Genomic DNA, 21763 nt, shown 5'->3' with positions numbered 1-21763 from the left:
TGCCATCCAATCGAGTCACTTGTTCCACTTTCCAACCATCAAGCCCGAAAGACTCCCAATTTGGAAGCTCTCTTAAAGACAAGCATCCAATAAAGCCATGAGACTCTGTTTGGGTAGCTGGCCAGAGCACTGCAAGACCAGAATTGTCGCCAGCACTGTATTTGAGCGATCTCGCTGCCGTACTGCTCTGTTCTCTGTCGCTAATGCCGTCACCAAGGCCCAGAGATTCGATAACTGGACGAGACTCTGTTAGCGCTGGCAGATAGATTCATGGTTTTAAACCCGAAAAGTTTTGATGATGATGATGATGATGCAAAAATAGGAAGTGAACAAATGACTGAACTCACATTATCCTCCATCAGTCTCTTCAAACCCGGAACAGCACTCTTGCCAGTCTCGTGGTCTTTGGCCGACCTGGCCAGCCCACCGATGCTCGCGTGAAGCGTACTGTGAACACCCCTCGCCTCGCCTATCAGCATTCCCTCCGACATCCTGAGGATCTCATCGAACAGCGGTCGTTGTTCCCGTGCACCCCACTCTTGAGCGGCTGAGAAAACGTCGGCAAACAGCTTGGGCAGACGCCGGTTACGGCTGAGTCGCTGCTCGACGGCAAGTGAGGAGGAGTCCCCGAACTTGGCTTTGTAGTATAGAGTGGCGAGGGAGTCGAAGTTGTCGAAGCCTTCTGTTTCAACCCGTTCCATAACGCTTTCCATGCGTTCATCCAACGTAGGTCGTTTGGTGGGTAATGAAGCTGGTTGATGTTGCTGTCTGGGATCTTTTTGGTTGACTTCTGCCGGTGTAGTACTATAGGTGGTACGGTTGGAAGTCCGCGTCTTTTTCATTTCGGGTAAGTCCTGGGCAACAGAAGAGGTGAGAGCTACCACCTGGCCTGGGTTGGACGTTGCTAATGGTGGTGGCTGAGCTTTCCAGTTCAGGACCTTGCTTTCACTTTCTTCTGTAAATCCTACAGTCATTGTACCGTGTCTCTCGGTAGAAAACAGCAACGGGTCAATATCAGGGCTATCGTGAACTACTGGAACCACCCATTAGTGGACTGCATGATAAAGAAACGTTTTATATGTTTTGCAATGAACTTACAGAGTGAATCGTGGCCATGTACAGAGGCACCAAGAGCAAAGTTGTTCACTTGGCCATCAGCTGTACGATGCTGTGTGTCGAAAGGTTGCATGTGGAGGCGCAAATATTCATGTACAACAGCCGAACTGTACCCACTATCCGTGATGTTCGACTGCTCTACAGTAAACACTCGCGGTGGTTGTGAAGTTAATGGTGTTGTAATGGGCGATAGGTCAAATAGTTGACTGGCATCGGTATGGAAGACGTGCGGGCTGTGATAGTTGGGTAAATGAACGTCATCAAACACCATCAGTTCGTTAGCCCTCGGAGATGGGCTGTCGTCTGTGGTATATGTTGGAGTCGGAAGCTGTACACACGGGCTCCTGCTTGTGTTCTCACTGTCGCCAACACCAGGAGCATCACGATACGTCGATGTTCCCTTGTTTCTCTCATGATATTCGAGTTTTTGCTGTAATTGCCCTAGACGTGCCTTCATACGATAACCTTTCGGTCACGGATTAGTGACTGCTACTGACCAAATATGGGCGCAAGACGTACGGTATGTCCTCTGTGCAACACGGTTCTGAATGCGCTTCTTTTCTTTTCGGTCCTTCACCTTGGTCCAATCATCCTCCACGGACAGCTTGGTTTTAGTGAGGTCGGGCAAGGAGTAAGGATGAGCGGAAGGCTTCGATGAAGACATGATTCGATATGAGCTTCTGTCTGTTGACTGTGTTGGCAACTATTCCAAGACAGGTCTCGCAACTTCTGAAGGGTGTTTGCAAGTGCCAACGTGTAAGTACTTGAATAATTGCCTATCATCAGCCCTACGGTGAAAGCCAGGCAGAAATACCGTACTTTCGCAGTCTTGAAAGACCTTGTGATCCCCGGAGTTAAGTACCTGATCCGGAAGGCATTGTGGTGTACCTTCAAGTTCGTGAGGTTTGTGCACCTGCACATCTCACGTCCAGGCAACAGGAACCGTGGTGTAGCTCGAAACGGAAGTATCCAAGTCTAAGGTGTAGAAGATAGGCGGGGGTCCTTAAGGCCGCGTGGTATCTCAGTACGGGGAGCTGTTGTGTAGCGGCACTAAGTCAGTGCCCTGAGCACATAGGCAACGACAGAAAGAACCGCTTCTACTTACAACAGAGATGCTTTGTGGATCATGCTAGGATTATGAGCCAATCCAGTTGTCAAGATGCTTCATATAGTCGCTAAGAGCGGGCCAGAAACATCCGCATGAGATGTAGCCTTCCTCGAAAGAGCATCCTTATGATTTGAGCAGTTGCGGTACGTTCATGGCGCAAAACTCATGTTCCAGCAGCAATGTTCACCACTGAGTGAGGACCGGTGGTGAGTCCCGTGATGTAGTATAGACTACGGACAGTGATGGAACCTTCGAGCTATACAGCCTCAAAACAGCCACAGAACGATTGAAGTCCCATGGCCCGAGAGGGATGAGTCCTTGGCTAGAAGGTGTTGGGAAGGTGAAAATTTAGAAAGAAGCTAAAGTGAATTACAAAATCCACAGCGTTACCCCCACTCATCCATCAAAGTGACTTGATTGGATGTGCCTGACAACGCAAAAGACCTCGACATTGCGAAATGACCAAACGTTAGAAAATGTTACCAGGTGCATGGAGTGCACAGGGAACGTGAATAGAGTGTTCAACGGTAAACCCTGTGCTTACGTGGGAAACTGAGAGAGGCCATCTCGATGCAGTGATTTGGGATTGCGGATGCTGCATTTCGGTTTCTTTACCCAACGAATGCAATGGGAAGATGCCTCAGCCCTTGTCCCTGTTCATCCCATACAGCCTCACCCATCCATTGCCACCATACACATCTGGCTGATCTGCTCTCGATGTAAGGTGTCGCAAAGGAGAGAGCCAGCCTTCAAAAGCCTGTCTGGGGTATGGATTCTCATCAGAATTCCGGAATAACTCGGTCCATAATCGGAAGTTTAAGCGACGGCGGGAGTAAGAGATGGTCATGGGGCCGTGGCAGCTTTTCGACCAAGAAACAGTGTAAATGGAACAGAGAACCCTTTCCAACCTTGTGCCAGAGAGACTCTTGGGCGCGTGCGAGATTCTAGTCCATTCTTGGTATAAGCTGATCTGAACGCAAAGACTTTGTTCACGCCCCGTGTAAATCGGTAGAGTTCTGCCAAGTCTCATTCAAGTTGGATTGATCTTTTTGCTATTTTGGCCAGTTACTTGGTTCGCTGGGCTGCATGCCCTGTTGAGGCGTCAGCAGACAGATCCTTCACCAGGTATGATTGGCAGCACAATGTGGGGTATACATCCAACTTGAGTCTTTGTGGTAAAAGAAGACAAACCTCTGTTGGATATGTGGGCAAAAGCCATGGCATAACTGCCTCATTGTTGCTCGTCAAACGCAAGATGTCGGGCTTCAAGCTGGGGAGGACGAACGAGAGGTAACAAAGTCCATGCGTAATGACGCTAATGACAGGTAAGTCTGTGATGGCGCTACTGATGGTTATGACTGCGACGTTGCTCCACGCCCTTGAACCGTCTTCTTGAAAAATAAAGGTGATAGCGGCGAAGTGGTGAAGTTTGAGCGGCGGTAGATGATGCAGTTGAGATGACAATGCGTTCGAGATGCGCTTGATCTTAGCGCTTCGTTTCGATTGCCTTCTTGGGGCAGCAAGCCGAGTTTAGAAGGACCAATACAAGGTTGTGGTACCCATATGGGGCGGAACATCGCTGTAGCGCGTCTGCATGAGGCTCGAAATGAACGTGGTGATCTCGGTACGTTGTGTTGCATCAGTTGGCGGTGTGGGACTGAGGACCGTCACGTTGCTTCTCAAATTCAGTGGCAGTGTTGCTGTGAGCCTCCCACCAAGCAGGAAGGTATTTGTACCAAAGATAGGTCTCGATAGTGCCCATGGTGATGAAGAAGACCATAATGTACTTGTTCCATTTGTTGCTGATTCCAAGATGCTCGAAACTGAAGGCGACGTAGGGCATCTTTGGCTTCGCTCCCGAGTTTTGTACGAGACCCGAGCGTGCGGTCTGACAGGAAAACAATCGAGAAGCATGCTGCGCTTTTGTCGTACTTGTCCTCACTGCTGTTGCGGCGCGGAGGAACAGTGGTCGAGGGCAGACGGTAGGAGCCCGTAAAGGGGGAGCGAAACGAGCTGGCGATGTAGGGCGCATAGTGACAACCGTAAGCAAGGTCGAAATAGTCACTCCGATCGATTTCGATGAGCCAATAACAGGTATTCGCCGTAGATGCTGGGGACGTGGTAATTCGTAGAATCCTGACAGAGAAGGATTTCGTTGATGGAAGATGAATTAGGCTTCAATCGCGAGGAAGAGATAGGTAGACGCGCTTCGTTGGCCTGCAGAGTTCTCGTTAGCCCTAGGCGCCTTCCTACCTAAGCGGCCCGAACCGACAGTGTATTTCAATTACGTAACACTCACTGCGCACCAGCCAGCAGGGTTCTCGCCCCAAAGGTCCCTAGACTTCAGCACTCAACCCCCCTCAGCTTCCTCTTGGTTGACGAATATCGTATGGATCCGGTGTGGCAGAGTGTCAGTCCTGCACTGCAAATGTGGTTTGCTGAAGGATAACAGACAGGTCACCCCCACGGAGGCACATTGTTCGCCAATCTGAGTACCGTAGGTCGTGTAGATTACTGTGTAAGCTGGTGAACCCTGCAGGTGACACATGTACGCATGTATGGCAGCAAAGGAAGTGTGCAAGCGACGATAACAGGGTCCTTTGTAAGGACCACCTAAGCCATCAGTTTTGTTGCTGCTTTATACGTTACCTTGGACTTCGTTTCCATTCCAATCCTGCCTCTCGCAAATACAGCGTATCACAAATCAGCCTCTTGCTTACGAAATGGCATCTTCATATACTATGCTCGAAGAGGTGAAAAGTCCCATTCTCCCTCCGCAGCCGGCCGCCGTCAAGGCCGCCGGGAACTTCATCCCCCATCCATCTCAGGTGACGGCACCCCGTTCCGAGCCGGACGAGCCAGCGGCACTGGAGTGCCAGCTCCATGAACTCAGCATGGGTCCCAACCCGTTGACGGGTATCCCGACCTTCCCCACCCTGCAAGAACACCGTGAACACATCCTCCTGCACATGGCCGCCGTGTTCCGCAATTGGGCGCACATGGGATACACCGAGGGCATCTCCGGTCACATCAGCGTCCGTGACCCGGAGTATCCCGATTGCATCTGGATGAATCCGATCGGGAAACATTTCGGGCTGATGAATGCCAGCGATATGGTTTGCTTGGAGATTGATACCGGGAAGATTGTTGGAGGGAATCGGGTACGCCGCTGAGACAAGTTGTTTGCGAGTCTGCCCTATCCATCGCTGTCTAACTTCTTTGCCAGACCCGCCCCGTAAACGCACCCGGCTATCACATCCACTCGCAAATCCACAAAGCCCGCCCAGACGTCCACTCCATCTGTCACGCCCACACCATCGCCGGCCGCGCATGGTCCGCCTTTGGCAAGCCTCTTGACATGCTGCACCAGGATATCTGTGACCTGTACAACTCCATCGCCGTTGACTCTTCCTACGGCGGCATCGTCACCGCAGCCGAGGAGGGGCAGCGCATCGCCTCCGTCTTGGGCAAACACTCCAAGGCCGCTATATTGTTGAACCACGGGCTGTTGACCGTCGGATCAACGGTCGATGAGGCTAGTTTCCTGTTTGGATTGCTCGATAGGAGCTGTGAGATCCAGCTTCGCGTGGAGGCTGCTTGTGCGGGGAATCCTGAGCTGAAGAAGAAGTTTGTTCCGGACGAGATGGCCTCGTTCAACTTTCGCATGGCGGGGGAGAAGAATTGGCTTTATGCGGAGGCGCAGCCGGATATCGAGTATGAAATTGACATGGCGGGCGAGAAGATCAAGCAAGGGTTGGGAAAGATGAAGGTCGATCAGAAATGAAGAGGCAAGCTGGGTGCGGACTTCAGTCAATTTATGGGCGAGTTATGGCTCTACACTGATGATTCGGATATGGACTATTCAGGTTCCTGCGATGTAAACATGGCGTCGAATGTTCGGAAGTTGGATGTTCGGGATGTGTGCGGAGCCGACGAGCATGTGCTATTACCACACTAACAGCTACGCGTGCAGAATAAGAGCCCTAAAGTTAGCGCCCCATCACTAACAGCCCCCCACATCGGTTCAAGGGAGTCGCTGTTTCTCCGAAGTTACTTTACTGTCGAGGAGAAAGTCGACTGACAAACAAGGATAACTTACTAATGAAGTTGATCCAACCCATCACCTTTCTGAACCAATTTCTCTTTCCTGTTTCCCCTAAGCAGACATCGAAGAGAAAAGAAGCAGGAACGGCGACTTATCCGAGCCACGGCGAACTGTCTGACACGAGTGTAGTTTTTCTTCAATGGGAATGGAATAGCAACAGTAAATTTACTGTGAATTATTTGCCTTGAGAGTGATTTGACTTCATACCTTGCGTGGTGATCCGTCATCGGCGCTCGGCCCATAGAATCTGACGATACTCGACAGTAAGCCATCGGGCTGAGGCTGCTAGCCCCTGGACGGACCTAAATTCATGAATCAGGTATATTGGCGTCGAACTCATCAACCACCGGTAGAAATCCTAAAGTCGTAGCATTCGTGACTGTTCGGACTCAGGAGTCGAATCCTTGCCATTATATGCAGCACAAGTTCCGTCCTTCGTGCACCGCCCCGACATACTAGCTGTATGACTTGAACCCCTGGTCGTCTTACTACTCGCAGGGAGGAATACTCAAAAAGGATTATTCAGGAGTAGTGGTGTCTCATTTACCGAATACACCACATGAAAGGTCAAAGAAGGAAATAGGTCAGGGGTATGGCTGCATGAGACTACAAGTCTGAGCACTCCGATCCGGCACGTGGTGAGGCCCAACCAACACCGGGCCCTAAGATGAGGCTATTGTGAGATACGCTGAGTAGACCCGAGGATAGCTTCGCTTTCCTGTCTACTTTGAGTACCCCCCGCTATGAATATCCTTTCTCATGCCTCGACAACGTGCTCGGACACTCAGAAAATAGTTCATATGGCATCATTATCAGGGGTGACTTGCACAGTAAGACTTAAGCCTGAGCAAGAGTTCAGCTTGTAACCGTATAATGACGTTGAGTAGTTGACGCACTATGAGATCCGTCACAGTAATCCATAGAGAGGTAGAGGTATTCCGGTCTCCGGCTGTCGCTGAGGTGAAAAGATTTGTCGCCAACGTCGTCAAGTCATCGGGGAATGAGCTATGTACATATCTACCCAACACGCTACCTCGAGTTTTCCAAATCAAGCCGGCAGTCTTCTCCATCTTTTCCAGCCAGCGTCGGAACATTTCAGTTACTCACGATGTTGACCTCAAAAGTCGTGAAACAGCTCCCACGAGCCAGCACCAGATCTCTTCGCCCCATCCCAGCCGCCAGCACCCGCCTCCAACCCCATAGACTCTACCATGAAACTCCCCACTCTCGAGCCTCTGTCGAAACCGCTCGATCCCTCAACCCAACCGACCCCTTCGCCAACCTTCCTCCAGCCTGGTCGGGGCCACCCACCACCAATGGCATCCGTCCCCAGCTGGACGTGACCAAACGTGTCTTCAATCCCTCCTACTACACCGCGGTTGCCGAAATCATGAAGCTCCGCTCCAAGTACATCACCAACCGCTCCATCTTTGTCGAAGGTTTCGACATGGTCCCCCTTCTCCTTGGCCTCGGCGCAACCCGCGCCGACTTGGACGCCCTCCAGCGCGTCTCTAACAACCTCTACTCTGACCCGACCTTACCCTTCCGGCGCTCGCGCAACGGACGTTTCTGCTTCGACTTCTCCACTCGTTCCGTCCGACGGCTCGAGTTCCAACCCTTTGCGTTGTCGGTTGAAGAGGACTTCAAGCGGCATGATTCGGGGCAGATCCGCGTTTTCGATGAAGTCCAAGACGAACTGCAGCTCAACACTGCTTTCCAGGCCTTGCTAGTCTTCAAGGGAATGATCTGCCATGGAGTACAGACCACCCATCGGCCGAGACTGGATTACTTGTCTGATAAGTGGGTGTGCACGCTCTTTAACTTGCGCACCGTCACCACCCCCTCCATCCTGGGCGAGCCGGCGCTGGAGGGCGTGCATACCGATGGGGTGGATCACACCATGACTACGTACCTTGGATCGAAGAACATGGATCTGGCGGCTAACAGCGCGGTGACGTTCATGCATGATATGAACGAGGAGACGGGGGCCAAGTATACGGAGATTAAGCCGCAGAACTTGAGGAGTAGAGTGCAGCATAGACACTTTTTGGATACGCTCTTGTTGGTGGATACGGAAAATAAACACTCGTTGAGTCCCGTGTTGCCGGTTGATAAGACGAAGGAGGCGACGAGGGACATGCTGATTTTCTTTACGAGACGGCCGGTGAAGAAGGGGGATGGGGGACATATATCCGAAAACATTGATTCGTTTAGGCCGCATGAGGACTTGCCGATGGAGGTGCCGCTTTTCTTGCCCGGGGCGATTTACGGGAAGGACGAGTAGGGTGTCTGAGGCGAGGTTAAATGGTGATGAAGATACTGTCGGTATCAGGAACAACAGCATTGGGCTTGACTGGCTTTGAGCTGAAGAGGGTTCGCATGTTTTTTCTTGTTACTAGAGAGTGTGGATGTTAGTAGATCTGGTGAGACAGATAGGATGTGTCGTCTCATTGGGCAAATTGTTCACGGTGTGCATTACGCGGCAGATTCTTTTAATTTGACGGAAGTCAGCATTTATCTATCAGTGGAAAAGATAATGGTTGAAAATGGGGTATCATAGTTTATCTTAACTCACTGGCGCAACACCGGCCCAGCTCTCTCGTACTTGCTCTCCACTGTTCACGACCTCATTTGTTCCATTTTGTCTCCAACTTGCCGAGTGCCTCCCACAGCCCGCTTCCCCCCTTATCTTGCAATATCCCCTTGGCGTGCCTTGGGATCTTGCTGAGGACAAAGTCGGACACAGTGGTCCTGTCCCTATCATCCGGCCGACCAATGCCTATTGATACGCGCGCCCATTTAGCATCGGGTATCGGCGGCAAACTGGCCAACACGCTCTTGATGCCGTTGTGGCCTCTATGGCTAGCCTTCCACTGTCGAACTTTGACGACACCCAACTCTTCCTCCAAGTCATCGTGGACCAGCACCAGTCCAACTTCTTCGGGGCTTAGGCCATGGTCGACCAGGTAATCTTTGTACGCCCGAGCGAGCCACGGCCCGGTGATGTTCATGAGCGTAGGACTCTGTAAAAGAGTGTACTTTGATCCGGCGGAAGCACGGACGGCTTTTTTTCCATAGCGTTCCGAGGTGAAAGACGGCTGTCCGAGGTCTTCAGGAAGCTTTTTCTGAAAGGATTCGAGCACCAGATGGCCGGCTGAGTGAAAAGTATCGCGATACTCTCCCGGGTTGCCGAGACTGACGACGAGAAAACGTCTGAGAGATGCCATGTTCTCAGCGTAAATTTCGGGGTGGGCGGATTTTTCTTGTGAGGCTGTGTCTGAGGGTTGCTGTCGGATGGGTTTCTTCTGGGCCATTTCACCGTCTTAGTGCCGCGCTTGGTAACTGATTTGTTTTGTATCAATCGGTGATGCCAGTTGGCTGTTCAGAAACAGGGTTTCGTTCTGACCGAGTGTATGGAGAAGATTGATAATTGCAAGACTTGCAAGCTCGGGAAGGAAGGACAATGAATGAGAGACAGAAGCTCAACCCGGGACGTACACCCTTTTACTCTCTTTCATGCGAAGCTTTACATACCTACACTGAACCTACGCCGGGATGAGTCAACGGCAAAGATTACCTGCCGCGATGTCCGGTATCACAGCTTCAGCACTGTCCTTTCTTAGCAGCAGCAATGTGTCTCGACAAGCTGCTGTGAGAAACCTGACGTGAGTTGACGATCCGATGTCTACACTAATGGCCCAGGCCTCCAGGACGGGCATGGAGACAAATCCGATCGATGGAGATCATTCTGGGAAAATGGAAGCCGTCGAACTTCGTTTTTGCACCTGTCACGGTCTGCTCGCGGCCCGGTGGGATTTTGTAGCCAAGGCATTTGTGGCTTGGCAGGTTGACCCCGCTGACGTCGTCCAAGATTGTGCCCAATCACATTCCAAGAATTGTGTCTTCCTGGCAGGCAGCGGTAAGCACAGCCACATCCCACGTCGTCACCCCTTTCGTTCGTCTATGTCCGGGCATCGCAACTGGCAAGGATCCCGCAACAACTGCTCTCCAAGCTTGCCAAACATCGCCAATCTGCTCTAAACGTCAACAACACCGACATCGACTTATTCTCCGAGCCACCTATCCGGCCAACATACGAACTGACTTAATAATATCCTAATCCTATCGAGCGACGAATTAATCTGCGACAAATCATCAACCAGGCGATCACCTTCCCAATATTTATGGCGATTGAACGGAACTATTAATCAGTCGATCCCCCGCATATACATACACGAGTCACCGACGTCAGACACCAAGCGACGAGAATAACTCAGCCATCATGTCGTGGGCCGGTACGCACAAATCCCGCCATAGCCTATATCCCCTAATGCGACAATGCTAACGGGTTCCGCCACTTCCGTTTGTGTCTTACAGGCTTCAAGAAGAATGTCAACCGGGCAACGACCCAGGTGATGATGAAGACGGGTCATGTCGAGAAGACCAACGATCGCGACTATGAGGTTGAGGAGAGGTATGATTGTTTTCGGTTTAGATACAACATGGGAAAGAGAGGGACTTGGGCTAAGCGTCTTTGACATGCAGACGATTCAAGACTATGGAGGCGGCATCCCTACGACTACAAAAAGAGGCCAAGGGTTATCTTGATTCACTACGAGGTATGATAGACACCCACCCGTCGCTTTGGCAGACGACTCTTGTAAGCTAACGTCAATGTCCCGGGACAGCAATGACGGCCTCACAGATGCGCATCGCCGAAACTATTGACGCTTTCTACGGTGAAGCTGGTGCTAAAGATGGAGTCAGCCGGAGTTACAAGCAAGCAGTGGAAGACTTGGACGCCGAAACGATCAAGGCCTTGGACGGACCATATCGGACAACAGTCCTAGATCCCATTACCAGATTTTGTGCCTATTTCCCCGACGTTAACGAATGTATGTCTCGGCCGTCTCCACCTCTTCATCTCCCTGGCAATCCATTGATTGCTCTTCCGCTCCCGCAACATATTCCTTCCCTTTTCTTTCTCGACAACGCCCCTGCTGTCCGTATATAAACTGACCTCCATAAACTCAAAAAAAAAAAACAGGCATCAAGAAGCGCGGCCACAAACTCCTCGACTACGACGCCCTCCGCGCCAAAGTCAAGAAACTGGTCGAGAAGCCCGACAAGGATGTGACGAAGCTCCCACGCGCCGAGAAGGAAATGGAGATGGCCAAAGCAGCCTACGAGCAGCTCAACGAGCAGTTGTGCACCGAGCTACCGCAGCTTATCGACCTCCGCGTCCCTTACCTCGACCCATCGTTCGAGGCTCTCGTCAAGATTCAGCTCCGATTCTGCGCCGAAGCCTACAGCCGCATGGCTCAAGTACAGCAATACCTCGATCCAGACACGCGGGAACAGTACGCCCAGGGTCAGCTAGATACCAGGGTCGAACAGGTGTTGCAGGAGATCAGGGAACTGAGTATCAGCGGAACTGTTTAAATAACAGGGCGCAGTGAAGACGCGAAAAGGGACGGCACGACATAATGATATGTGTCGCGCGGATTGGTTCTCAAGTGTAATAGGTTGGAATTGGGGAATTAGGGAGAACTGAGGAACAGAGGGAAGAATATCACCATCAACCACTCATGACGACATATACCTCGTTACTCCTCTCTTTTTGAGCTTAACTTGCCGCACCGTCCCCAATGTCCTCATGCACCCTATTTTGACTTCGCGCCCCCCTTTTTCCCCACATGCCAACCGATGACAGCTGACATGTAAAGTCCCGCGTTTTGTATAGTAAAACCCACTTTTAAAACGTTATGTAATATCTACTTATATATCGATGAAACTTTAACAATTTCAGAATACAATTCTTTCCCGCACAATTAAAGGTATATCTCTACTTCTTTATAATTATAAATCCCTAACCCAACTACATCTATACCCCCCCAAATTAATTACTTATTTAATAAGAGAATGGTTATACTTTATAATCCATCGTATTTAATTCTTTCTATACCCTCCTACGTTAGTATACTGAAATATTTAGAATTATTGAAAATACGGGAATTTGTACGTGAAAACGACTTGTATTTATGACAGCTGACATAGGGTGCGCGAAGTCAAAAAGGGTGCATGAGGACATTGGGGACGGTGCGGCAAGTCAAGCTCCTCTTTTTTATCTTATTTTCTTCGTCATTGCTTGATACGGCGTAAAAGGTATGAGGGACATGGGTTTAGACCTTGTTTAACACGAATGAGAAGAGAAAGAAAGGTTACAGGCACCACACATACTTTGAAGAACATCACGTTGCTTCAACGGTTCTGTTGTGCCCCGCAATACAACATCCACCACAGCCCAAACTTTATGCGGTCACTGAGCGTTGGATCTTGTCTCACTGAGCGAAATCGTGTTTTCCAGAGAAGTTCTTTATGCGATGTATACAGCAAAGAATTGATTGCATACGAGAGCATCCAAAATCCCAAGATAGGGATCGTGCAAGACGCTGTTGGGATCCCAGTCATGGCAAGAGCGGTGTAAAGCCGGTGTAAGTCTCATTCGTTGGTCCTGTCGGTCCGGTTGGCTCGGAAAACCTCTAGCTCGGCAGGTGGTTCAGGTCTACAAGGCGACCTAGACTGGTGTACGACCGGTGGAAAAAGAAAGGATGAACGGCAATGACGGAATCTAGTCTAGTTTGCATAGTCCAACGAATGTAAACATTTCGAGGTGTTGAAACGAGGTCCGTGAGTAAGCTTAGCTTGTCGATACGGAGGACACGATTCGCCTCGTGCGTACTGCTTCCAGATACTGGGTCCGGGGTCCAGAATAGTATCCCAGTGGAACGGACGCGCGGCTCCGCAATGCTCATGCAATGGAAGATTGGAAGGACAACGAACCTTGAGGGAAAGCTTGCAAGGCCTGGTGGTGTGCAGAAAGTTCCCCCTGATGTCTGAAACGGGAGGGACCCGGAGTTATGGGCTGTGCTTGCAAGATGTACAGGAAAGAGGTGAAAGTTGCCGGTGTACCGAAGGGGTTACCATTGAACTGATACGCTGTCGAAGAGGAAGGCGAGAGGTTCTGACGAGCGACTGGTGAATCTCGCTTGGGATCAATAAGATAACAGCATTAAGATTTACCTTGATCCCGTCGAAGACTTATAGCAGTTGACAAATGGTCATCTTTAGACGCGCGCATTTGCTGTGGTGGAAGCAAGATGACGGTTGGAAATGTCCAACCCAATATCTGGACTCCAATACTGAGGTGTCTTTGCCTTCTTCCATCTACCACTGGCAATTTGTGGTCGTCGGTCGATAAATGGATCATGGTCATCACTCGCCCATCAACCATGCGCCGCGGCCCCTCCTGAGAGCGAGCTTTAACCCCTGAGCGACCGCGATTGGCGACCCCGATCTTAGGGCTGAAACAACCTCAAAGAGAGGTCTCCACCAACTAAACTCTAACCTACAGGGGTTTATTCGTCGCCGGCTTCTTCTCTTTTGCTGGAAAGGTTAAAACTGCCCCCAAGCCTGCTTACTGTGTACATTTGGTTTTGGCGATTTGGTCTGCAGCGGTTAAGTTATCGTCAGTCTTTTCAATAACAATTCAATGACGGGTGGTCTCGGATGTGTACAACTCCATGGAGGCGGATCTGGCTCCTCGGTCGTGTTCCACAACATTGACATACATTGCCGCCGGCGCAAAAAGAGAGAATTGTGTAAATGGGAGGTTGATCCTTGCAACCAGTGGCTTCTAGTATCAAGTCCAGATGCTTTTGGCGTGTCTCGGCGACGGCGATTGCGGAATTTTTATGTCGACTTCTGTAGTAGATCAAACTTATTGGTCTGTAATCCCCAATGATCTCCTCAACGGAATTCGCTACATTCAGGCTATACCGTTTTCTCAGGCCAGTGTGGTGTGGTGGGTGGCTTGCAGTCATGGCGGCTAGAACACCGTGATGATGTTGGTCCTTTGCTATCTGGTTCAGTTCTCTGGTAAAAGGAAAGGGTTTCGTTGTTGGCATAGTGTTATCCGACTGCCTGCATGCATGCCCTGTGCATATGTGCAGTGGGCGCACTTACTGGATCGGAATCGGGTTGGTTGCCACTGCGGCGGATGAGCTGGCGGTTGACAACATTGCTTGCTCAGAGCCAAAGCGTTCGTGATAATGTTCGACTGTTCGGATGAAGATTGGACCTGTTTGACATACATTACCTGAGCTTCGTGTGAGCTTGGCTAACGAGTTCAAGGAGTAGACTCAGCTCGAGAGGATATAATCCCATCCGAACAACAAGACAAGGCAGAGAAATCGAGTCTTTGGTGCATATTCTACCTAGTAGTCATACACTGGATACGAAAAGAGAATGACGAATTGTTATCGTGATTTGGGAACGCAAAGTAGCTAGAACTAGCCTCCTTCCTGTCTCGTTGGACGTGCGTCAATTTTACGACGAAGCATCCTCTAAAGCTGACGAACTTCACATCGCTGTAAACGTCACTTCGCAGCTTTGTGACAGTTTGACACTTGACAAGCCAGCTCGGACTTGAGGGCGTGTCCGATGGCTTGGAAAGGCGACCTGGAAATACTGGTTTGGAAATGGATTTCGATCACCGAGTACAGACCACTTGGAATTGCTCTGTTCCAGGTCAGATTCCAGAGGTCCAGAGGTCCGGAAGCTTGGTACTCCCGTCTCGGGATTTCAGGTGTGATTGCGAGGATCCGATTGGTATGTCGGGCAGTTGTGGAGAAAATGATTTCCAGGTCTTAGAAATGGGGAATTTCCGCGTGAGAGGCTTCCATGTTGTCGTCAAACAGCATTTGGAAAACAATGGCCTGGAAGATGTCCAAGCCAGATATGATATCCAGGTCTTCAGACAGGCCGGCCCTAAGGATGCCCCTGGTTTTTCTGTGGTTCGGGGTTGGTACTATGTACCTACCTACCTAGCTCTACATGATATACGAATTTGAGACGAGCAGGGGCAATCACTCTCGTGTTGACTTGTTGGGAAGCTCCATCTAGAAACGCCCGGTTACCTCCACTTTCGTTCGTGTTCAGTTGACGTTCCTTGGTAGGCTTGGGAAGAAGTCACTTCCCCCGCGTTCCAAGCTCCTAGGATGCCCCTGTTGAGCATCTGCACTGCCTGGATTGAATCTGGGCTTCCCCCGCAGAAGCCATGGACGAGCAGGTGGTGTGGAAACTGGAAAGAAGTCCGGATACGCTTATACCAAAGTAGACCCAGCCAAAGTCCGGACCTTTTTACACCATCTGATGGGCCTGCCTGTGTTTCGCCTCCTGCTTTAGCGCGCTGCAAGGACGCATTGAGCCGTCAAGGTTTCCTGCTCGATTGGACACTGGCGTGCCTCGACATCCATGCTTTCTCTCCATCCTACCATCTATTTTCAACCTTTCCCCTTGTTTCTGTTCGTGATACGACGGGGCTTAGGTACGAACGGGGCAACTCCTCCCAGACGAGTCTAAAACCACGTTTGCGACTGCGGATCCATCAACCTCCATTCGACGAGCACACTACCTTACCTTTGAGACAACATCCACATTCTTGCCACACGAGATTCCCACACACGGCACTAGACCACCTTCCTTTTCACACTCGCCATCAAACCGGCTGCTGCATACATATCTGGCACCTTCGTCCGCATCATTAACCTCCCCTCCCGATCTCGTCTGCTTTGCTCGTTTGTTCTCAGTTATCCATCTCTCGACCTTCACTCTTTGGGAGCTGTCATTCGTTACGAGCTACGGCCGCCATTTTCTGTTCTTACTGCCAGACTGTCCCTGGCACTAACAGAACGTACATAACTGCAATCTCACAGAAGCCGACGAATTCCACGACCTTCTTGTCAGGAATCGTCCATTGACTTAACCCAACGCTTCACTTGCATTTGTCGACAACACAAACAACATGAATATCACCAAAAAGTTCGACCGCGCCTTTCAATGGGCCGGCGAAAAGATGGGTGCCGAGCAAAAGACGACTATGTCTGAGGACTTTAAGCAGCTGGAGATGGAGATGGCACTTCGCTTTGAAGGTATGCCCTTGCTTTCTACCCCAATACTTTGACCGTGGGCACAATCTGACACACTTTTACTGCTAGGCATGGACCGACTGCAAAAGTCTATGAACCTCTATGTCAAGTGGCTTGGCCGTCGCTGCGACTCGTACGAAGACAAGGACAAGTCCATTCCCACCAATTATCTCGGAAAGACCATGATCGGACATGGCGAAGACTTTGCGCCCGACTCCGAATTCGGAAGCTGCCTTATCTCGATGGGCCGTGCCAATGAGAGGATTGGGCAAATCCAGGAGACCTTTGTCAGTGAGGCGACAACTACGTGGCTTGAGTCTCTCGAGAGGTCTCTAGCCATGATGAAGGAGTACCAGGTCAGCACACACGGCTCATTGTCAAGTTTGGCTTACGGCTAACAGATAATCTAGGCTGCTCGTAAGAAGCTCGAGAGCCGGCGTCTGGCCTACGATGCAACGGCGACCAAGATCCAAAAAGCACGTCGTGATGACTTCCGTATCGAGGAAGAGCTTCGGGGGGCTAAGGCCAAGTACGAAGAAGCCTCTGAAGATGTCAGCCGCAGAATGCAGGATATCCGCGACAGCGAGGTTGATAGCGTCCGCGATTTGACCCAATTCCTTGACGCCGAGCTCGAATATCACGAAAGATGTGCCGATGAGTTGCGAAGGGTGCGCCAAAGCTGGGCCGGTGGTGCTATCTCCTCCTCCAACGGTATGAGCGGCTATGGTGCTGGCCTCCAACGGCGACCAACTGCTTCCAGCGGTGACGGTAGAAGCAGGCCGAGCACCGCACAAAGCTTTACCGATCGCTTGTCCCGTACCAACAGCCGCAACGTTTACGAGGAGCAAGAGGTTGAGACCGAGGCACCGCCCGTGCGTATGCCTATCCGCAGCGCAGTTTCTCGGGCTCCCCTATCTGTGCAGTCGCAGAACCAGCAGGTCGATGCTGGACCGCGTCCCGTCATTGGCAGGTCCAATACTGTTGCCTCCTTCCTCGGCGGGACGAACTTGGAGCGCGAGCGCATCGGAGGTCGTATCTCTGGTACTGGATCCGGGACCACCCCGTCCGGTTCAACCTATGGAGTTAACCAAAACGTACCCAACGTGAGCAGCCTACGTGGCCAGCTGCGCCCCGTCAGCCGGATTGTAACGAATGACAATGTATTTGCAGACCGGGACGATGACAACACCAGCGACACGGGAAGTCCAGACAACTGGTGTACCCGCAGCGCGAGCCCGGCTACAAGTATCGGGAGCTTGACAAGGACAACCAGCAATACGGTGGTCAACAACGGCTTGGGAGTTCGTAAGGCTCCTCCTCCACCGCCTCCTTGCCGTTCCAAAAAGCCTCCCCCGCCGGTCCCTGCTAGGCGGGATCTCGGATCCACATACTAGATGTACCAGGACCGGGCATGAATGGCATCAGTCATTCTTAAAGTTGGGTTGAGACGTCACGGCAGAGCCAACTATCAGTCCGGGTGTATAGGCAGGCATAAATATTGACATTGCAACTGGCAGGCGTTTGGCGTAAAGTATACAATAGGGTTGGGCTGTAATGCCATGAATGGTTAGCATTTTCATTTTTGTGGACAGGAGCCACGATTTCGTGCAGCGGTTATCGAACGAGTAAACGTGGGGGTTTGAACCTAGTACCGTCCTGTGGGATGCAAAAACAGTAGAAATTAAAAAGTCGAGGTATCTGATATCAAAAGCAATGATGATTTGTTTGACGATGGTGAGGAGAAAAAGAAGAGCCTAGCTACCTGTGATGAACAAACACGTCGTAACGTACGGACGCCTCATTGCCTGCCGGTACCTTGCTGGATCCACTCGGTGCTACGTCGAGGGTCGGCCGGGTCCCACTCCCGTCATCGTCTTGCCCTTCCATCCCTCGAACTTCCAACACATCACCTTCATTCTTGTCGCTGGAAACTGGAGATATTCTGAGCTCAAAGACACCCCATTTCTTGACACCATTTCGTCAACCCCCTAGGAAAAAAATATCTCTACGGAATCCGTAAACTGCCACCCGCCAAGCAGCACTTGCACGCCGCTCCTTGCTATCTGCCCTCCCAAGGCGGTCCTACGACATCCAGCTAAGCCACGACAACTTCGAACCTCGATTGTCGATACTCTTTGTGAAATAAACTTCCGTGGGAGCTTACAAGCCGCCCAGCATGGCGTCCGAAGACGCGCGATACCGCGAAACCTCGCAGTTCCAAGCATGGTCCTTCTCGCCCGCCCAGCTTGCTGCCATGCGCGAGAAGACCAACGCCATCGCCCGTCAAAGAATAGCCGAGCGCATGCTAGCATCAGCCTCGAATCCGCCGACTTCGAATAACACATCCCATGCGAACACGCCAGACCCGTCTGGACATGGGACTCCCAACCCCACCGAGAACAGCACACCGACCTTACCCGACTTCCTCAAACCTGAAGAAGAGGCCTTACTTGTGTCCTTTTACGTATCCGAATTATTGCGCGCGGCGGACCATCTTGGAGTTCCAGACGAAGTCAGGGCGACAGCAACGGTCTTTTTCAGGAGGTTCTTCCTGACGAATAGCATCATGACGTACCCACCACAGGAGATGATACTCGTGGCGTTGTTTGTGGGAAGTAAGGCGGAGGGAAGGTTTCCTCGGATTATTGAGTTTCAGCAAAAGTTCAATACGAAGCAGGATATCCTCGCTGGCGAGTTTTTGCTTTGCCAGGGCAACAGGTTCAACTTTGAGGTCAGACACCCGTTTAGGGCGTTGATGGGAGCGACGATGGAGTTGAGGAGTTACGGGGACATCGACGTAAGATATGCTGACATCACTTTACCCAACTGGCTGTCGCTAACATCTTCTCTCTAATACAGGAACAACGCATCATAGCAGCCGAAAAGCGTGCTCACGAGATCCTGCTCTTCAGTCCTCTCATGACCGATGCCTACTTTCACTACACACCATCGCAGATCATGTTCGCAGCACTATCCCTTGCCGATCGCGGACTGGCTGAGCGCCTGATTCAGGAGACTTTCCACTTTGTCCCGCCCACTACCAACAACGATAACACCCCTGCCGTGACACCACTACCTGGTTTGGAGAATCCGGGGATAGGCCGAAAGGAGGGTGGGAGCAAGGGGATAACGACCAACGATGAGCGCGCAGCCATAGTCGGCCCAGGGATCCGAGATAAGGTTATGGGCACTATCGAGGCATGCAGGAACATGCTGTCCACCGAACTGCCGGAGAGGAAGTCGCATTGGACTAGTGTAAGTGGCTTTGCTCCCTTTGTCTTCGCTAGACCGCCATCGCAGTACCAGCTAACGCATCATCCCACCTCGCAGGAATCAATCTTCAAATCCCAAATCCGGCCCGTCCGCAAGAAGTTGACCAAGTGTCGCGACCCCGATCGCTGGAATTTGTCTGAGCTCCAGCGCCAACGCCGAGAGGCAGGAGTCAGACGTGCCGATTCAGAGGAGCGCCCTGCAGCCAGCAACGGGGCCAAGGATGCTGCTATCTTTGGCGGCGATCTGTCAGCCGATGCGCCGGAGAAGAAGAGGAGGAAGGTTGATGGGAATGGGCTGGAAGATCCTTTTGGCGGCCCTCTTTGAGGACGGGGTTTGACGAAACCACCTAGCGGTAGCTAGGTGTGAGAATACACCTACATGGTCGGCTACATGATTCTTTGGACTTGCATATACCGATAGAGACTCGGTTCAGATCGGTTGGCGTTGTTTTTGTGGCTTTTTGGGGGTACGTATAGACAGTACATGAAGCGATTCACATATTCCTAACCCCTTTGGATGCTCATCAGACCTCTTTGCTTTGTGGATGTTGCCTATGATATTCGGCTGTGAAAATCGGTCGACAACCATATTCTCCGAACTCTTTCTTTCGCTTCTTCAAAGAATCTTCCCGGTTGCTCCCTAACTACTGCGCTGACGGAAGTTGAAGCACAGCATCTTGCTCACTCCCGGTGTTTTTCTGAGGACTTCCACACCAAAGTGCACCTTCCCAACCGTACCCAAGCCGGCGACTTGGGCACTTGAGGAGCTCGAAAGTTTCAAGCAACCCCCTTCCGAGCAGAAAAGGAGGAGGTTCGAGTCGGCAAAGAGCCAAGACCAGATGTTGTACAATCGCTTATCCCGGGGCCGTCTTCTCGGTCATGCCAAGCTTGTCAAAATGGTCTTGTCTCCTTGCGGGAAACTATCCTGGTTTTTATCCTATCATATTGTGTGCCCCCACTTTCACCACTCCTCTTCTCATTTCTGCGGTTGTTATCTTGGCTTGTTGTTACGTAGGCAGTCAAGTGTCCATCAGCGTGTCTCGGTGGGAAGTATCTTTAACGTTGAGATTAGTGGATCTTGCACTTGAAGAAGACAGAATTACCCTGTGATTTAGTTCCTCGCCGGTAATTGCTGTGCTGTTGGTGGCATAGTTTGTTGTTTTGTTGTCAGCATCCTCGGTTGAATACGGATACATATCCTATCTCTCGACTGATATCCAAGTCTGAAGTGGAAGGTATCTCGGAGAGCCAACTCGAATGAAGATAAGCGTCCCGGGCCGACATCGGTTGGGGTTGGACCCCGGGCACAAAGCTCCATCAAACCCCAACCCCTTCCGACCGAATCCCACCCGCGCCTTCCAAAGACCCGTCTATTGATTGCTCCACACCCGAGTCCGGGACACCTCGATGACTCCCGGGAACATGAAGACACGCCCTTCCGGTTGACAACAACAACAACAATAGCAAGGTCTTCCTTCCTTCCTTCTAGCGTCTTTGGATTTCGACCATGTCTTGGCACGCATTGGGGAGTTACAGGGGTTTGCAGTAGCGCCGCAACTCGCAAAGGTTTCTCGCATTCCGTTGCTAGCACTATCATCTGCATCTTGACCCTTCGTTCGTCTTCGAGGTCCCGTGGTCCCATCGTTGCTATTGACAATTATGTAAAAGCTCACTCTTTGCACCGCACGGATTATTGAGCCGGTTTGTTGTTGACTCACAGCGCCGCAGGGAGGATTCAACTCTTGGGAGTTATCAGCTTATGCCCTCTGTTTTCTCGGTCAGTGACGGCTGTGAGTGGTGGCCTTGTGCAAAGTTGAGGCGAAGCAAAACTTGACTTGTGTCATTCTGAGTTCTGGTATAAGTCTGACATACGCTGATATTTACAGGCAGTGGCTACTTATGATGTGCGTCCTCGTTCCTGAACAAATTGTTGAGACCTTTGGACGCGTTCTTGGCGTGCGATCTGGGTCAACTGGGTCTCAACAATTTTGTCAGGGCCGAGATACATCTCCATGACGTTCTTGCTCAGTTGGCTGCGAGTCTGACAAAGACTCGGTGTCAGCCTTGAGGTGAAGCAAAGGGCGTACAGATGACGAGTTTCTCACGGTCACAGCTTGGCAACACGGCTTAGAAACAAAGCAAGAAGTCCGTAATAAATCTTCTTCCGACACCG

General features: G+C 51.1%; 8 protein-coding genes across 8 annotated transcripts; 5 read left to right on the top strand and 3 right to left on the bottom strand.

Annotated features, from left to right (window-relative positions):
* Positions 1–72: 72 nt before the first annotated feature.
* On the bottom strand, positions 73–1780 carry B0T23DRAFT_305992 (uncharacterized protein; the record flags this gene model as incomplete). Its single annotated transcript, XM_062834344.1, has 4 exons — positions 73–234; positions 348–1033; positions 1099–1581; positions 1636–1780. The coding sequence occupies 4 exons, from the start codon at positions 1778–1780 to the stop codon at positions 73–75; spliced, it is 1476 nt and encodes a 491-aa protein (XP_062697078.1).
* A 2083-nt stretch (positions 1781–3863) lies between these two features.
* B0T23DRAFT_306413 (uncharacterized protein) lies at positions 3864–4256 on the bottom strand (the record flags this gene model as incomplete). Its single annotated transcript, XM_062834376.1, has 1 exon — positions 3864–4256. One exon carries the CDS (start codon positions 4254–4256, stop codon positions 3864–3866), a length of 393 nt encoding a protein of 130 aa, XP_062697077.1.
* A 485-nt stretch (positions 4257–4741) lies between these two features.
* B0T23DRAFT_17470 (class II aldolase/adducin N-terminal) lies at positions 4742–6165 on the top strand. Its single transcript, XM_062832971.1, has 2 exons — positions 4742–5385; positions 5451–6165. Exons 1-2 carry the CDS (start codon positions 4948–4950, stop codon positions 6006–6008), a joined length of 996 nt encoding a protein of 331 aa, XP_062697076.1. The 5' UTR covers positions 4742–4947; the 3' UTR covers positions 6009–6165.
* A 1272-nt stretch (positions 6166–7437) lies between these two features.
* B0T23DRAFT_416950 (2OG-Fe dioxygenase-domain-containing protein) lies at positions 7438–8613 on the top strand (the record flags this gene model as incomplete). The annotated part of the gene is made up of 1 exon (XM_062839648.1): positions 7438–8613. The coding sequence occupies one exon, from the start codon at positions 7438–7440 to the stop codon at positions 8611–8613; it is 1176 nt and encodes a 391-aa protein (XP_062697075.1).
* A 172-nt stretch (positions 8614–8785) lies between these two features.
* On the bottom strand, positions 8786–9827 carry B0T23DRAFT_17371 (peptidyl-tRNA hydrolase). Its single transcript, XM_062832957.1, has one exon. The coding sequence runs from the start codon at positions 9641–9643 to the stop codon at positions 8957–8959; it is 687 nt and encodes a 228-aa protein (XP_062697074.1). The 5' UTR covers positions 9644–9827; the 3' UTR covers positions 8786–8956.
* A 664-nt stretch (positions 9828–10491) lies between these two features.
* On the top strand, positions 10492–11843 carry B0T23DRAFT_17373 (BAR domain-containing protein). Its single transcript, XM_062832958.1, has 5 exons — positions 10492–10624; positions 10707–10803; positions 10875–10948; positions 11018–11224; positions 11377–11843. Exons 1-5 carry the CDS (start codon positions 10612–10614, stop codon positions 11769–11771), a joined length of 786 nt encoding a protein of 261 aa, XP_062697073.1. The 5' UTR covers positions 10492–10611; the 3' UTR covers positions 11772–11843.
* A 4351-nt stretch (positions 11844–16194) lies between these two features.
* B0T23DRAFT_306635 (uncharacterized protein) lies at positions 16195–17712 on the top strand (the record flags this gene model as incomplete). The annotated part of the gene is made up of 3 exons (XM_062834389.1): positions 16195–16321; positions 16388–16674; positions 16729–17712. 3 exons carry the CDS (start codon positions 16195–16197, stop codon positions 17710–17712), a joined length of 1398 nt encoding a protein of 465 aa, XP_062697072.1.
* A 450-nt stretch (positions 17713–18162) lies between these two features.
* On the top strand, positions 18163–20101 carry B0T23DRAFT_349666 (cyclin-like protein). Its single transcript, XM_062836040.1, has 3 exons — positions 18163–19115; positions 19178–19573; positions 19649–20101. The coding sequence occupies exons 1-3, from the start codon at positions 18495–18497 to the stop codon at positions 19913–19915; spliced, it is 1284 nt and encodes a 427-aa protein (XP_062697071.1). The 5' UTR covers positions 18163–18494; the 3' UTR covers positions 19916–20101.
* The last annotated feature ends 1662 nt before the right edge of the window (positions 20102–21763 follow it).

Source organism: Neurospora hispaniola (assembly GCF_033458365.1).
Source record: "Neurospora hispaniola strain FGSC 10403 chromosome Unknown B0T23scaffold_1, whole genome shotgun sequence".
In the NCBI taxonomy this organism is placed as follows: Eukaryota; Fungi; Ascomycota; class Sordariomycetes; order Sordariales; family Sordariaceae; genus Neurospora; species Neurospora hispaniola.
The sequence above is the reverse complement of the archived record's forward strand: the minus strand, read 5'-3'. Positions and strand labels throughout refer to the sequence as shown.

Bases quoted from the DNA above. Each gene is read 5' to 3' on its own strand.
- B0T23DRAFT_17470 (XM_062832971.1), top strand. From the start codon at position 4,948: ATGGCATCTTCATATACTATGCTCGAAGAGGTGAAAAGTCCCATTCTC. The intron at 5,386-5,450 runs GTACGCCGCTGA...CTTCTTTGCCAG, and splicing joins AGATTGTTGGAGGGAATCGG to ACCCGCCCCGTAAACGCACC.
- B0T23DRAFT_17371 (XM_062832957.1), bottom strand. From the start codon at position 9,643: ATGGCCCAGAAGAAACCCATCCGACAGCAACCCTCAGACACAGCCTCA.
- B0T23DRAFT_17373 (XM_062832958.1), top strand. The intron at 10,804-10,874 runs GTATGATTGTTT...TTTGACATGCAG, and splicing joins GACTATGAGGTTGAGGAGAG to ACGATTCAAGACTATGGAGG. The intron at 10,949-11,017 runs GTATGATAGACA...GTCCCGGGACAG, and splicing joins TTATCTTGATTCACTACGAG to CAATGACGGCCTCACAGATG.
- B0T23DRAFT_349666 (XM_062836040.1), top strand. From the start codon at position 18,495: ATGGCGTCCGAAGACGCGCGATACCGCGAAACCTCGCAGTTCCAAGCA. The intron at 19,116-19,177 runs GTAAGATATGCT...TCTCTAATACAG, and splicing joins GGAGTTACGGGGACATCGAC to GAACAACGCATCATAGCAGC. The intron at 19,574-19,648 runs GTAAGTGGCTTT...CCCACCTCGCAG, and splicing joins GGAAGTCGCATTGGACTAGT to GAATCAATCTTCAAATCCCA.